Source organism: Staurois parvus, unplaced genomic scaffold, assembly GCF_062004578.1.
Source record: "Staurois parvus isolate SC_StPar_1 unplaced genomic scaffold, SC_StPar_1.0 ptg000321l, whole genome shotgun sequence".
NCBI lineage: Eukaryota > Metazoa > Chordata > Amphibia > Anura > Ranidae > Staurois > Staurois parvus.
In genome coordinates, this window is record NW_028318117.1 from 961,548 (window position 1) to 975,140 (window position 13,593).

Genomic DNA, 13,593 nt, shown 5'->3' on the forward strand with positions numbered 1-13,593 from the left:
TGTGACAGCGCTGAAAGCTGAAAATTTCCCTGGACAGGAAGGGGGCGAAAGTGTCCGGACAGGAAGTGGTTAAAAAAAAAAAAAAAAGAGTGCTAATACCCTCCGGAGTGCACCGCTGCATTATAAAGCGGTGACTGGTGTGAATAGACCCTAAACCTGCAGACATCAAAAGCAAACCTGAATTATTAGCTTTCACTGGACTGACAATGTAAGTGACAACTCCACAACACGGTGTTTGGTGGTTTGGAGGTAAGGTGAGGCCAATGTTGTTCATATCATTAAAGCCCAATGCCATGTGAAGCTGATCCAAACAAACTATTTCCTTCACTAACACAAGCAGCAGCTGTCAGTGCTTTATAAATTGTCTTTAGCCTCAGCGGCTGGATGGAGACTTCCTGTTCCACTCTCGGAACAAGATCAAGTCAAGCTGAGCGCTGCTCAGCTCTTCACAAGAAGCTCTGTATTTTCTGAATGAAAACAAGGATTCCTCTGATTGGCTAAGGCAGAAAGGCAGTTGATGACACTACGATCTCCACTTCAGCCAATCAAAAGCAGCTTTGTATTCATTCATAGAATACAAAGCTTCCTGTGAGTGCATGCGTTAGTGATCCAAACTAAAAAATTAAAGCACACTAAACCATGGTGTTTTTTTTTTTTTTTGGGAGGGGGGAGTCGGAAATCCCTAAACATTTATTCTCTGCTGTCTGTGTCACATATGGGAGATTCCCCTTCACTTTCTTTTCCAGGAATAGAACATGAAGTGAGAGAGAATCTGTACAAAGGGGGGGGGGGGGGGGCGGAGCAGATATCCCCAGAAAAAGATTTTAACTTTTGTTCTGATTTTACCTGTAAAGTTTTGGATTTTCCATCACTTCCCACAGTAGTGACAATGGCAAACAGAAATGATTAATCTAATCCACAGGGACACAGACGGCAATAAAACCTGTTTGGGGTCCAAATGTAATAAACACAATTGTGGCCATAAAAAATGGGCAAAATCAGTAAGAGGAGTCCACTTTTAAACAGACACTTAGAAGGGACAACAGTGAAGAATACATTTTATATCGAGAGAAGATTATTTAGAACAACCTCTATTTCACAGAAAAGCTTGTCATTTTCCCTCCTTCAGATAGTGCTGCATTGTGCGGGTTTTGCTGCTTCAACCAGGAAATTAAAACTGAGCATATATAGTAAAATCAATAATAGCTTACTTTGCTGATGTCTCTTCATCATACTTTGCTTTCAGGTCAAATAGTGCTGTCTGAGACTTGTCCAAAGCTACAGAAGAAATAAAGCATTGTGTTATGAAAAGGTTTTTGTGGCATGCATCACCCATATACTAACATGTTTCCAGCACTTAGAGAAGCTCCACTTTTAAAAGCAAAACTAAACCCATCAATTTAACAGTTTAAAAAGTTACATTCAAACCGACAAACAGCTGGTGTCATAACTGATCACATGTACAGCATCATGGCAGTTGTAGATCAAACAGAGACTAAGATGGAAGCTTCCATGTCTGAAAATGATAGTTCCACCGAGTAGTGACAAAGTAAATGTTGCAGTGTTCCATTTTAATAATGTGCATCTAAGGGCTCGTTCACACCATGGTGCAGAGACATCAGTTTTTCTGCGCACGTTCTGCAAGGGCACAATGCAATCAATCATTCTCTATGTGCCCTATTCACACCACAACACTAGTATAACATGCAGATTTTTTCTGCGTAGGAATCTTCAATATGTATAACATTCACTGATACATGCAGAAAAATTGATGTAAACTGATGTCTCTGCACGTGAAATCTGAGTGTCAGTTTCCATCAGTTTTTCTGTACGTATGGTGTGAACGAGGCCTAAATCCTAACTGAATTACATTTAGTTTACCAACGGTTTGTGATACAAAATGCAGTTTTTATAAATAAAATATTGTTTTTCATCCTTTTTTCATCTCACTGCTGCGATCATTCTCAGTCACTTCCTAGCACGTATTTGGCATTGACTGCACATTTTTGCTTTAGACTGGTTTACTGACAGTTACATTGGTGGACCATGGTGGCGCAATAGGAGTCAGCATAGAAGCTTGTAGTCTCCACCAGGGGTGCATGTGACAAGCTGACAAGACAGAACAACTGGGAGACTAATGTCACCCTGAAACACAAATTGCCTGGACTAAAACCTTTGTGGCTGTATTACAAGGTATAATTTTATAGAAAACTGTATATTTAAATCACACGAAAATCATTTTTGAGATGAGATTAACATATAAAAGCTAATATGATATTTTAGTGATTGGATTTAGAGCTACAGAAGCTGATTTCAAAGGAAAATGCTCAAAATGTGCTTGTAACTGCCATCTATGGGCACACTGACAGAGCACTAGGTGTCACTATATGCAGAGTAACATGATGCCAAGCAAAATATGACTTCCCCAAACAGCAGACACTTCAGAGGCCTACACAATTACAAAGAGACAAGGCAGGTAATACATTCTGTTTGCCACATTGTATATCATGCTGCCCTACCTTAAAATATCTTATATGGTAGAAAAGGGAAGTACATTTTAAATGGTAAATGGCACCCTGAAACAGATATTATGCATGTGTCTAAATTATAATCATGTAAAAAGATGACATTTAATTTACAAAGCACAAAATACAATAACTGAAATAAACATTACTGATAATCAGCATTTTTATGGACTAACTTTTTTGCTTGATAATTGTTCACTTTAATACTGGCCACATGGCACAGAAAATCCTATTACATAAAAATTGTAAATATGAGCTTTTCTTGCAAGTTATCTTTAGGTCCCATCATGATTCAGAAACTTGGCAGGGTTTTTTTAGTTAAAACTGTCAAAGGTCAGACCGGATGACATCACAATCACAAAGTTTTCCAAACCATGCATGTGTGAATAACATATATAAAAACAAGCTTTCTGTAGTGCTTTCACTTCTATTTGGAGGAAGCCAAAAATGCTAGTAGGGTTTACAACACCGAGTAGCAAAATCAGTTGCTGTGCAGACAAACAAATTGCTGCAGTGCCAATTACAAGTCATACAAACGGGCAGCACAGTGGCTAAATGGTTAGCACTTCTGCCTGGCAGTACTAGGGTCACTGGTTCAAATCCCAGCCACGGCATCACCTGCCTGGAGTTTGCATGTTCTCCCCGTGCCTGCGTGGGTTTCCTCCCACACTCCAAAGACATGCTAGCAGGTTAACTGGATCCTGTCTAAATTGGCTCTAGTATGTATGAATGTAGGCTAGGGACTTTAGATTGTACACCTCTTAAGGGTTAGAGACTGATGTAAATGTGCAATATATATGTAAGCTCTGAGTAAACTGACGGCGCTCTCTCACTCTCTCTCTCTCTATATATATATACACACATATATATATATATATATATATACACCCACATATGTATATATATACATACACATATATATATATATATATATATATATATACACATATATGTACCTGTAATAAATAAATAATAAAATAAATACAAATCAGTTCCAGAACATGGATATGGTGCTGATGTTAAAGTGTATCCTTTATTTTAGTGTATACAAGGCTAAGGCACCGCTTACTTAATAAATAAAAACATTCATTTTTTCACTTCCGTCTAGATTCCAACTAAAACAAACAATTCCCCAGCCCACAAAAGTTCACAAAGTCATCAAACCTGCTTGCAGAACTTGAACTCTGTGTTCAGTCTCCTCCAGCTTGGAAGACGTAGACATTTGAGTCTCTTGCAGCTTTCTGTAAAGAAAATAAATTACATTAGCGGATAAGTGAATGACTATAGTCAGGAACATGTATTGCTTGTTGGCCAGACACACAGCAATATTGGTAGAGTTTGTATGTCAAAATAAGCATGTTTACATATTGATCGAGTAAAAAAAGGATGACTTTTTTTTTTTTTTTTTTTTAACTGATATCAGCTTGTACTGTATCTGCTCTCAAATGAAACAGAAAAGGGGAACGAGACAGATTTCTGTTCACAAAAGGATGAGAGCAGAGATGCTGCTCTTGTCACCTGGTGCAAAATAAGCAGGCAACAGCTTGTCAAAAGATAGAGAGATGTCACAAGACAACTCAGTCTCTCCTGTCCACCTCTTGCAAGGTTCATTAAAGTGGAACTTTAATGCATAACAGTTTGATAACAATTTATGCTCTTTAACAAAAGAACATACATTCCACATTAATAATTGTGCAACCAAAATTAGTGTGTGTGGTAAATTGCCTCCAGCATTGCTCCCATTTGTTCTTGCTGGATGCTGCCATTTTCCTGAAGCCCAAACCAGCGACTTCCTTATTGGAAACTCTCCCCCTCTCCTTGGTCTCAAATACTATATGTCACTTTCTTTAATTAAAATATGTACATTTCCAGCCTTTATTGTATGTCTTGGCAAAGTTAGAGAGGAAGGCTTAGAGAAGCTTGACAGTGCTGAGGCAGAAAAGGAGAGACTATGAAGGAAATAAAACATTATCCTTGTAAGTTTAACTATTTTGTGTCTCTCTGGCAGCAGAGTCTGCCCTGTCACCACTCATGCTTTTCTTTTCTCATTCAATAATCTGTGTTCTCTCCACACAGTTTGTGTCATGCCTGTTGCTTTCTTACCCCTTCAGCAACAGTAAATGTTAAAGCTGTCAGCTGATCGGCCTCTAGTGGCTCTGATTTTCGGCACAATGCCGAGAACAGAGAGAAAATGAGCATGTGCATAGCAGGATGAGTGCATTACTGGATTTTAAACAGTATATGCACTTATTTTTAAAGTTTGACATGGCTAATACCTGCAAAACGGGCAAGCCTGAAGTGATATACCAGGACTTAATTTTCTGACAAAAGTTCCATGTAAGTAATATTAATGTTGCACAAGTAACAGCCATGGCTTTACAGTTCCACAGTGTCTCGCATATTAATTGACTGAGTATTCCCATGACATACAAATAGTGGTTCCTAGGTACTATAAAGAACCTCATCTGTCTTGTCCCCCTATTGTAATAATTGAGGTTTTTGAGGATTTAGAAATTAACTGGCAAGTGAGAGTATTAGTAGATCCTGCCAAGTGACAGACCAAACTTGTCACTTATACATACAAAGATGCAGGTTTGCTAATGACTTGCTGAAATCAGGTATATGGTGAGCACATGTAAGCCAACCTACAGTGCTCTTGCGGAGACAGGTGTAGTAATTAACATACAGGGTTGCAAGGGGAAACAGTGATAAAAACTGTAATTTATACAAAGGCAAGTCTTTAATGGAAAAACTACATTGCCAATAGTTTCTAGATTGACATTAAAATGTATTGCTAAATTTAGTGTGGGGGCAGATATATTAGACAATTATCTACACTATAAAGGCACAGAGAACTCCTGACTCCGGCCTATAAAATGGCACCATGGATCAAAGTAGTCAAAGCAATTGATGCTTTCATTTTTTTCAATGTGCTCCAATCTTGGTTCACACGCGATATAATTATTGTCCAGATTTTCAGGGTTAAACTGCTTAGTACCTAGTATGTTTTCCCTTGAGTATTTTGCATTCCTCACCTGCATAATATATCATGATAAGCATAAGTAATAGATGTGGAAATTAAGACAGGATATCCACACAGAAATGGGAGAAGAGGTTCTCCAACATGATTTAATGTGATCACTCACTATATTTCCTAGAGAAATTTACTCCAGGGAACAATACAGTGCTCTAAAATATGTATGTGTACGAGTTTGCGTGTGTATGTGATTACTACGTAAATAATGGCTCGAGTCAAAAGGTGGACAACGCAGAGTTGCCCAACCGTTTTTTCTTCCATGGAAAGGGAGCCTTTCATTAAAGTAACAATGTCCTCCCCCCTCCTGGTCAGTACTACATGCTGGCTAAGGGTGGAAAATTAAAATATTTCCTATTAAAGGAGTGTATGTATGCATAGATGAACATATAAAAAGAGGTAGACTTTCTCTAAATAATCTTGCTAATGTGTGTCAACGTTTTAAAAACCCTGTCTCTAGGTATAATTTGTAATTCTGTAGATACATGGGTCAACTATTTTTTGTTAATTACATATGCAGGTTCTGTTTGCTGCTTTGCAGGGCTACACAATGGTTGTGCCCTACTGCTCCTAACAAAATATGTCTGGGATATGGCCACCTCACTGAAAACAATACATTTCTTATGTGGCTGATAAAAGTAGTAGTAAATGGACTAAGTAATTGTGCTAAGCCACTAAGCTCCCTCTAGTTTAACCCTAGAAAAACTAAGGATCCCATATCTCGTGTATGCACTCTAGCACTGTGCAGCAATGAACTCTCATGAGATTTGTGATCTTCAGTTTTGCCGGGATCCCATGAGAATGCTGAGTGATGTCGCCCTCACTTAAGTCAGCCATACATGGATCGAAATTAGGCCAGTTTAGCAGGGACTGGATGAATTTCAAACCATGTATGGGCTAGCTGGTTGTACACAAGTCGTTCTATTGATCGGTCTGCCAGGTTTTTCAAGAACAATCACTGCTACCAGCTATAGCCAGTAACACTAACCATTGTATTTTGATGCTTGGAAAGGCTCCCTGCCAGCAGAATACAATAGTTCAGTGAGGAGGATTCCCCCATCCACATCAAATGGGTGGATGGGGGAATCAGCTCTTTTATCTGTTCAAACCACTGGTTGAATAAAAACAAATTACCGTATTTTTCGCTCCATAAGACGCACTTTTTTCCCCCCCAAAAAAAGAAGGGGGGGGGGGGAATGTCAGTCCCACTTATGGAGCGAATATGGAGCAGCCAGTCCGGTATTCCCACTGCCGTGTCAAAATAACAGGCCAGCCGCTCAGCTCTTCTCTGCAGCAGAACCTTAGCTGTTCCTTGGTTAGGCACTGTACAGTCTTCCGGCGTTGGCATCTTTAGTGTGGGCACTCGGCTGTGACAGCCGGGTGCCCACTGTGCATGCGCGAGAAGAGCTGCGCTTTGTGACTGGTCCGGCATCTTCTGGGAAACATGACAGGTCCCAGAAGAGGCCGGACCATTCACAAAGCGCTTCTCGCACATGCGCAGTGGGCACCCGGCTGTCACAGCCGGATGCCCACACTAAAGGGATGACAACTCCGCGGAAGTGGGAGTGGGTACCTGTCAAATTCAGGTACCCACTCCCCTTCCCTCCCCAAAGTCTTTGGTCATCCCCTGTACTGTCTGCAGTCTCTTGGTCATCCTCTGTACTGTCCGCAGTCTCTTGGTCATCCCCTGTACTGTCTGCAGTCTCTTGGTCCTCCCCTGTACTGTCCGCAGTCTCTTGGTCATCCCCTGTACTGTCTGCAGTCTCTTGGTCTTCCCCTGTACTGTCCGCAGTCTCTTGGTCATCCCCTGTACTGTCTGCAGTCTCTTGGTCCTCCCCTGCACTGTCTGCAGTCTCTGGTCATCCCCTGTACTGTCCGCAGTCTCTTGGTCATCCCCTGTACTGTCCGCAGTCTCTTGGTCATCCCCTGTACTGTTTGCAGTCTCTTGGTCATCCCCTGTACTGTCTGCAGTCTCCTTGTCATCCCCTGTACTGTCTGCAGTCTCTTGGTCTTCCCCTGTACTGTCTGCAGTCTCCGGTCATCCCCTGTACTGTCCGTTCATCTCCTGTACTGTGTCCGCAGTCTCAGTTCATCTCCTGTACTGTGTCCGCAGTCTCTGGTCATCCCCTGTACTGTGTCCGCAGTCTCTGGTCATCTCCTGTACTGTGTCCGCAGTCTCTGGTCATCTCCTGTACTGTGTCCGCAGTCTCTGGTCATCCCCTGTACTGTGTCTGCAGTCTCTGTTCATCTCCTGTACTGTGTCCGCAGTCTCTGGTCATCTCCTGTACTGTGTCCGCAGTCTCTGGTCATCCCCTGTACTGTGTCTGCAGTCTCTGGTCATCTCCTGTACTGTGTCTGCAGTCTCTGGTCATTTCCTGTACTGTGTCTGCAGTCCATTGGTTCAGAATATTTTTTTTCTTGTTTTCCTCCTCTAAAACCTAGGTGCGTCTTATGGTCAGGTGTGTCTTATGGAGTGAAAAATACGGTAATCATTTTTCCCTTTTAGCAAAAGCTTAACAATATTGTTAAAGAGAAAGCTTGTAAAGTCACAAGAAAACTTACTAAAACATTACAGCAACAATTCAAAACATATGCTTACTGAAAATACACTATAGCTGCCTTTTACAAGACATGTTCACTTTTGTCCCCTAGTTTTTACAAACCCTACTCTCTTATATCCTCCTCTGATCCCCTTTCACCCATAATCACAACCATAGTACATGATGGGTTACTATTCATGTTTGCTTTATTAGGCGAGATAAAGAAAACAAAACTTCCTATTCTGAAGGAATATCAACATTGCCCAATCTACTAAGAGATTTGTGCATGGTTTTGTTTCCCCTGCCTAAAATGAGAGATATGCAAAAGTATTGATTGTATGTCTTGACTCCGCAGTCTCATAGCTGAAAGCTTTGAAATAAAGAGTATACTGAGGAGATAAGACGTTATCCTTGTAAGTTTAACACTTTTGTGTCTCCCTGGCAGCAGAGTTTCTCCTGTCACCTCTTCTGCTTTTCTCTTCTCTCCCCCTAATCTGTGTTCCCTTGGCACAGTCTGTGTGATTTCTGTTGCTTCTTCCCCTTGAGCAGCAGTAAATCTTTAGGCTGTTAGCAAATCAGCCTCTAGTGCCTCATTGATTATCAGCACAGTGCCAAGAATACACGACAACTAAGGCTATGCAGAGCAGAGTAAGACAGAGCCTTACTGGAATTTATATGGTACAGACTTATTTTTAATGTTTTACACAGCTATACCAGCAAAAAGGGCCAGCATGAAGTCATCTATCTTAATTTTCTGACTACAGTTCCACTTTAAGCACACACTGTCTCCTAGCTGAGAGTGCTTAACAGTGTCAAGTAAAGTTGTCCTAAAGTTATAAAGAACTCTAGTTGGGAGACCGTGTATAGGATCAAGCAATTGTCAGGACAGCAACTGTCAGCTGTCTGGTGACCTCTAATTCCAACATTTACCTTGAAGTGTCAGACTCAAAGTAAAACCTTATGATCATTTTGAAAACTCAGGTTTCTTGCATGGTGCAAATGGTTCCCTTTGAATGGAAGATCCAGCAGCTACTCTACACACATATTCCCAGCAACACAGTTTTTTACTTTGTATTTATATCTGCTTTTCATAAATATATTACAGTATTTTATTCCGTGGGTTTTTGCTCTTCCAACAGTAGGGATAAAATAAATATGAAATCAAGCGTGCGTGAACTCCATGAATATTGATGCAAGTATACACACATACACAGTCTGAAATTGTGTACTTATAGATCCATGCAGAAGACTAGAGCTAGCACTCACCTCTCCTTCTCTGCAAAGTCATTTTGTAACTTTTGTTCTTTCTCTAGAGCCAGATTTTCCGCCTGGTTCTTCAGGGTCTGTTCATATTCCCGGATTTTCTCTCTAAGTGCTTTTATTGTAACCTCTGTAGAAAAACAATTGGGAGAAAATGTGTTTACATAGCTCTGTGTGGTTATATAATACAAGGCTTTCTTTACCCTGTAGGATCAGTGTGTTTTAAACTCCATCTCTTCAACTCTGACACAAAATCAATAGATATGAGTCCCTTTGGAGACCTTTTACTCCCTAAATGTTAAATTGAACTTTAAACGTTTCAGTTGAGAAGGATCAATGGATTTTGCTGGGAAACAGAGCCAGGGTTTCTGCAACAAGCCTGAAAAGAAAAAAATCAATGCTAAAACATAATATCACCTTATTGAACAGTTTCAAATTATCTCTCTGTTGAGCTGGGATTAATAAAGTCTCAGTGTGGGTTAAAGCATGAATTAACATGTGGAACCGTTTATTCATCTTTCTGCGCACATTAGGACATTAATTTCCTGTAGCCTCCACTTGTATGATGAATGCTCCACATGCCTCTCTGCTTCTACACCAGACATTTGCATATTTCTGGCATGGCATTGTGATGTAAATCAATTAAACTCACTGTAAAGCCTTTGGACATGTACAATTAAAGAACCACACAAGATGAAACATGGAATATTAGCTTAGCGGCAGCCCGACAAGATTCCCACTAGTATTATTGCGTTTTCAGCTCTACACTTACACAAGGAATGGATGAACCAAATCTATTAATTTACAGAATGATTATACTACAAATTAGGTCTTTTTATATAATTAGCCTGTGTATAAAAGAACCAATGACATCCACTATCTAAAATGTTACCTGTTAGGAAATTGATTGGAAAGGATCAATCAATTAAATAAATATGTAAACCATGGCATAAACAATATGCCTACATTAGTGCACAGGACCCTACTGGACCTGCTGGATCAGAAATGTATTTTCTGATTAATATTTTTTTTTATACTGGCCCAGTGCTTGTAAGTACTAGGAGCCAGGGGTACTGGCTAAGTTTAATTACTGCTAACTGAAATTGAGCGGTTAACATATGCACACATGGGTACACAAATACCATTTTTTCTGATATTTGCCAAAATTGTCAGATGGCCATTTTGGGCCTAGATGAAATATAATGTATGGAAACAGGAAAAAGCCAGGTATACTGTACATGTTCAAACAATGAAAACCTGTATAAAAAGATATGTTTATAAATGATAAAGGTTTAAAATAAAAAGAAAATTTAAATTAATCAAAAATGATTATGCCTGACCTTAACTTGTACCTTAAAGATCATCTAAGCTCCTAAAATGGAACTATAGCAAAATAAAAATTTGCATATGTTCCTCTCTGGAAGGGTTTTCTTTAAGCCTAAATGTTATGCAAAAGATTATTTTTGCAGATTTATTTTTTAAGAATAATCAGAACTCTTTTAAAATGCTAAGAACTCTTTTAACATGCAAACAGAACATTTCATTGCAATTCACAGGTTCAGGAGAACATATGGGCAGTAGAATGCTACTCCTCTGCATATGTACATGTACTAATACAGTATAGACAGACGTTCAACAGATTGCATAGCAGAGGTAAAATGAGGACAAGGAAAGAAAAAAAAAAATGAAACCCACTGCTAAGGGAGAAGTAAAATAAATATATATTTTAGATGCAGATATGTTATATATAGCAATCATTACTCATCTATCTGTATGCAATAGCCTCACTGCTGCACTTTCCTTTACAGAAGAAACTGATTTTAATTATTTTGAAACTTTTTTTAACTTAATGGGTATTTCCATCAAGTAATATTTAGCTCTTGTAGTCGACAAAGTTTTAAAGTAAATCTAAAGCCATAGTTTTTTGTCATTACAGGTACAAAATACATTCAGGTTCCCACTGGGGAGATTTCGCTTCACATCCTGACCTCTGGACACAATGGGAAGTGGGAGGAAATCTCTCCAAAGCGAAGGAATTGCTTTCTTAGCTAGCTGTCACCTGAAGAATAGTCTCCATTTTTAGATTCTTCTTCACTTCCAGTCCTTGTGGCAATGAAGTTCTAATTCCTCCCCTCTCATACAAAAAAAAAAAAAAAAGTCTTGGCTTTGGATGCACTTCAGTAAACATTGGCTACCTATATTTATCAAAATTTCTGGGGGAAGAATCATGTTAGCAGGCGGCACCAGATCAACCAATCAAATTTAAATGTTTAGTGCCTGTCATTATCCAGCTCTCTGCTATGCTTTATGCTGTACAACATTACAGATGGCAGTTTTAATGGTTGCACAAAGCTGACTTCCTGTAATAAGAGAAAAAAACTGCCAACTGTTCACCTGGTACTGTATGTTCTAATTGATTTACAGAGATGTTTGCATTAGCATAATACACTGTTCTCATTTAGCCTGTAATAGAAAACAGACTGCGACCAAGGCAGGCACATTTCTTAGTAGTATGCCTGTGACAGGTTAACTGTAATCAAGTTCCGTACTCGCTTTGAGGCCAAGAATATTCAGCCTAAAGAGAAACACGTAAGCCATCTAAATTGTTTTTGAGTAGCACTCCAATTAGTGTGTTTTTCCACAGTATTTTAATTAGTTAAGGTCCTTGGCTCCAAGGTGGCCTGAGCTGGTCCTGGTCACAAAGACGTGTACAGAATAATTGCTTCAAGCTGAGGCGAATAGCCTGTCCTCCCACACTGTTCAACGTAACCAACTTTTCCTTGGTAACACCAAACTTCTAACATGGAAACATCACCCACTTAGACAGCATAGTTATAAAGGGAACAGAAATGGCATGGCTTTAATGAACAGGCTAGACTAGAGATAAGCGCTTACAGCTTACATAAGAACACACTGATCCTTTTTTTCACTTTGTACTAAGAAAATGATTATTTTTAAGAGAGAATACAGACTGTGAAAAACAAACTTAAAAATATGGTATATTCTTAGTGCAGAATATTTAAGTAACGCCACATTTCCAGAATACCTGGATCAAGGTGACCCCATATTATCTTCTCTTCACTTGTTCCCACTGTTTTCTCCTGTGTTACTACTATGCTGAAATTCCTGAGACTTCACTGACGTGAGACAACATCTCTAAAAAGAATCAGTGCACCACTAACTAAAACAAATGGACAATGTCAACGTGTGAAAGATATTCGCATGGAATCAGCAAATTATTATTGACTCCAGGTTATCTAAAAGCCTAACTGCAGCCATTAGATATGGTAAACGTTTGGAAAAGTTAAAAATTTTCTCACGTTTTTACACCATAGGGTCAAAATTTAGTGGATACCTGACCATCATACCTATTTAAGCTTGTTAGACAATACGCTACAAAGCTGTGGGCATTATTATGGACTTGTCTCCCCATCCCAGATATAAGGCCCTTCTCTATTTTTGAAAGGCTTTCCAAAATATTTTTTGTGTCTATTCACCAAAAAGAGCATTTGTGAGGTCACATACTGATGCTGGATGAACAGATGCTTCATTTAATTCCAATGAGGTTGAGGATAAGGCTCTGTGCAGATCACTTGAGCTACTCTACAGCAAACTCCTTAAACCCCATCTTTATGGGGTTTTGTTTGTGCTCAGGATCACAGTCATGCTGGAACAGAGAAGGGCCTTCCCTACACCGTTGCCACAAGGGTAAAAGCACACACGTGTCTAACATGCCTTTGAGTGATGTAGCATTGACAGTATCCCGTACTAGAAACACCAGAACAAAACTATTTGGAGAGGCGTCCACATGTTTTTGGCCATACAGTGTATTATGACTGCCTGTGACGGAAGAAAGAGAGCTTACACCGCACAGGCTTATGAAGTACATTCCCAATAACTGTGTGAAAAACCACAAAAGGGCTAGTTGCAGATAACTGATAATATGGTGTGGCACCTACAGCATGTAATGGCAAGGGGTGCTGGGGTGTGTTGGGTGATCTATTGAAACTGGGGGGAGTCAATTGTGGCTGGGACGGATCTACTGTTGAGGGGGGGGGGGGGCATTTTTTACTGGCTGCTGGATGGTCTATTGATTGTGGATGTTGAGATATCTGGGGAGTTATTATGTTGCAGGCAAGTCTGTTGTTGCCTGGGAGGGGGTGTGTCTCTTGTGTTGGAGGAGTCTATTGTTGCTGTCTGCAGGGGATCTATTTTACTTTTCTTGTTATCATTA

The 13,593-nt window shown here is 39.8% G+C and overlaps 1 protein-coding gene across 2 annotated transcripts in view; it reads right to left on the minus strand.

Moving 5' to 3' along the window:
* CUX1 (cut like homeobox 1) overlaps positions 1-13,593 on the minus strand; it is a 459,567-nt gene that overhangs the window by 171,146 nt on the left and 274,828 nt on the right. For both annotated transcript variants that reach the window (XM_089683746.1, XM_089683747.1), the window contains exons 6-8: positions 9,366-9,489; positions 3,690-3,766; positions 1,212-1,278 (exon numbers count right to left, since the gene is read on the minus strand). In XM_089683746.1, the coding sequence (XP_089539872.1) occupies positions 1,212-1,278; positions 3,690-3,766; positions 9,366-9,489 (268 nt within the window). The remainder of the gene's footprint in view (positions 1-1,211; positions 1,279-3,689; positions 3,767-9,365; positions 9,490-13,593) is intronic.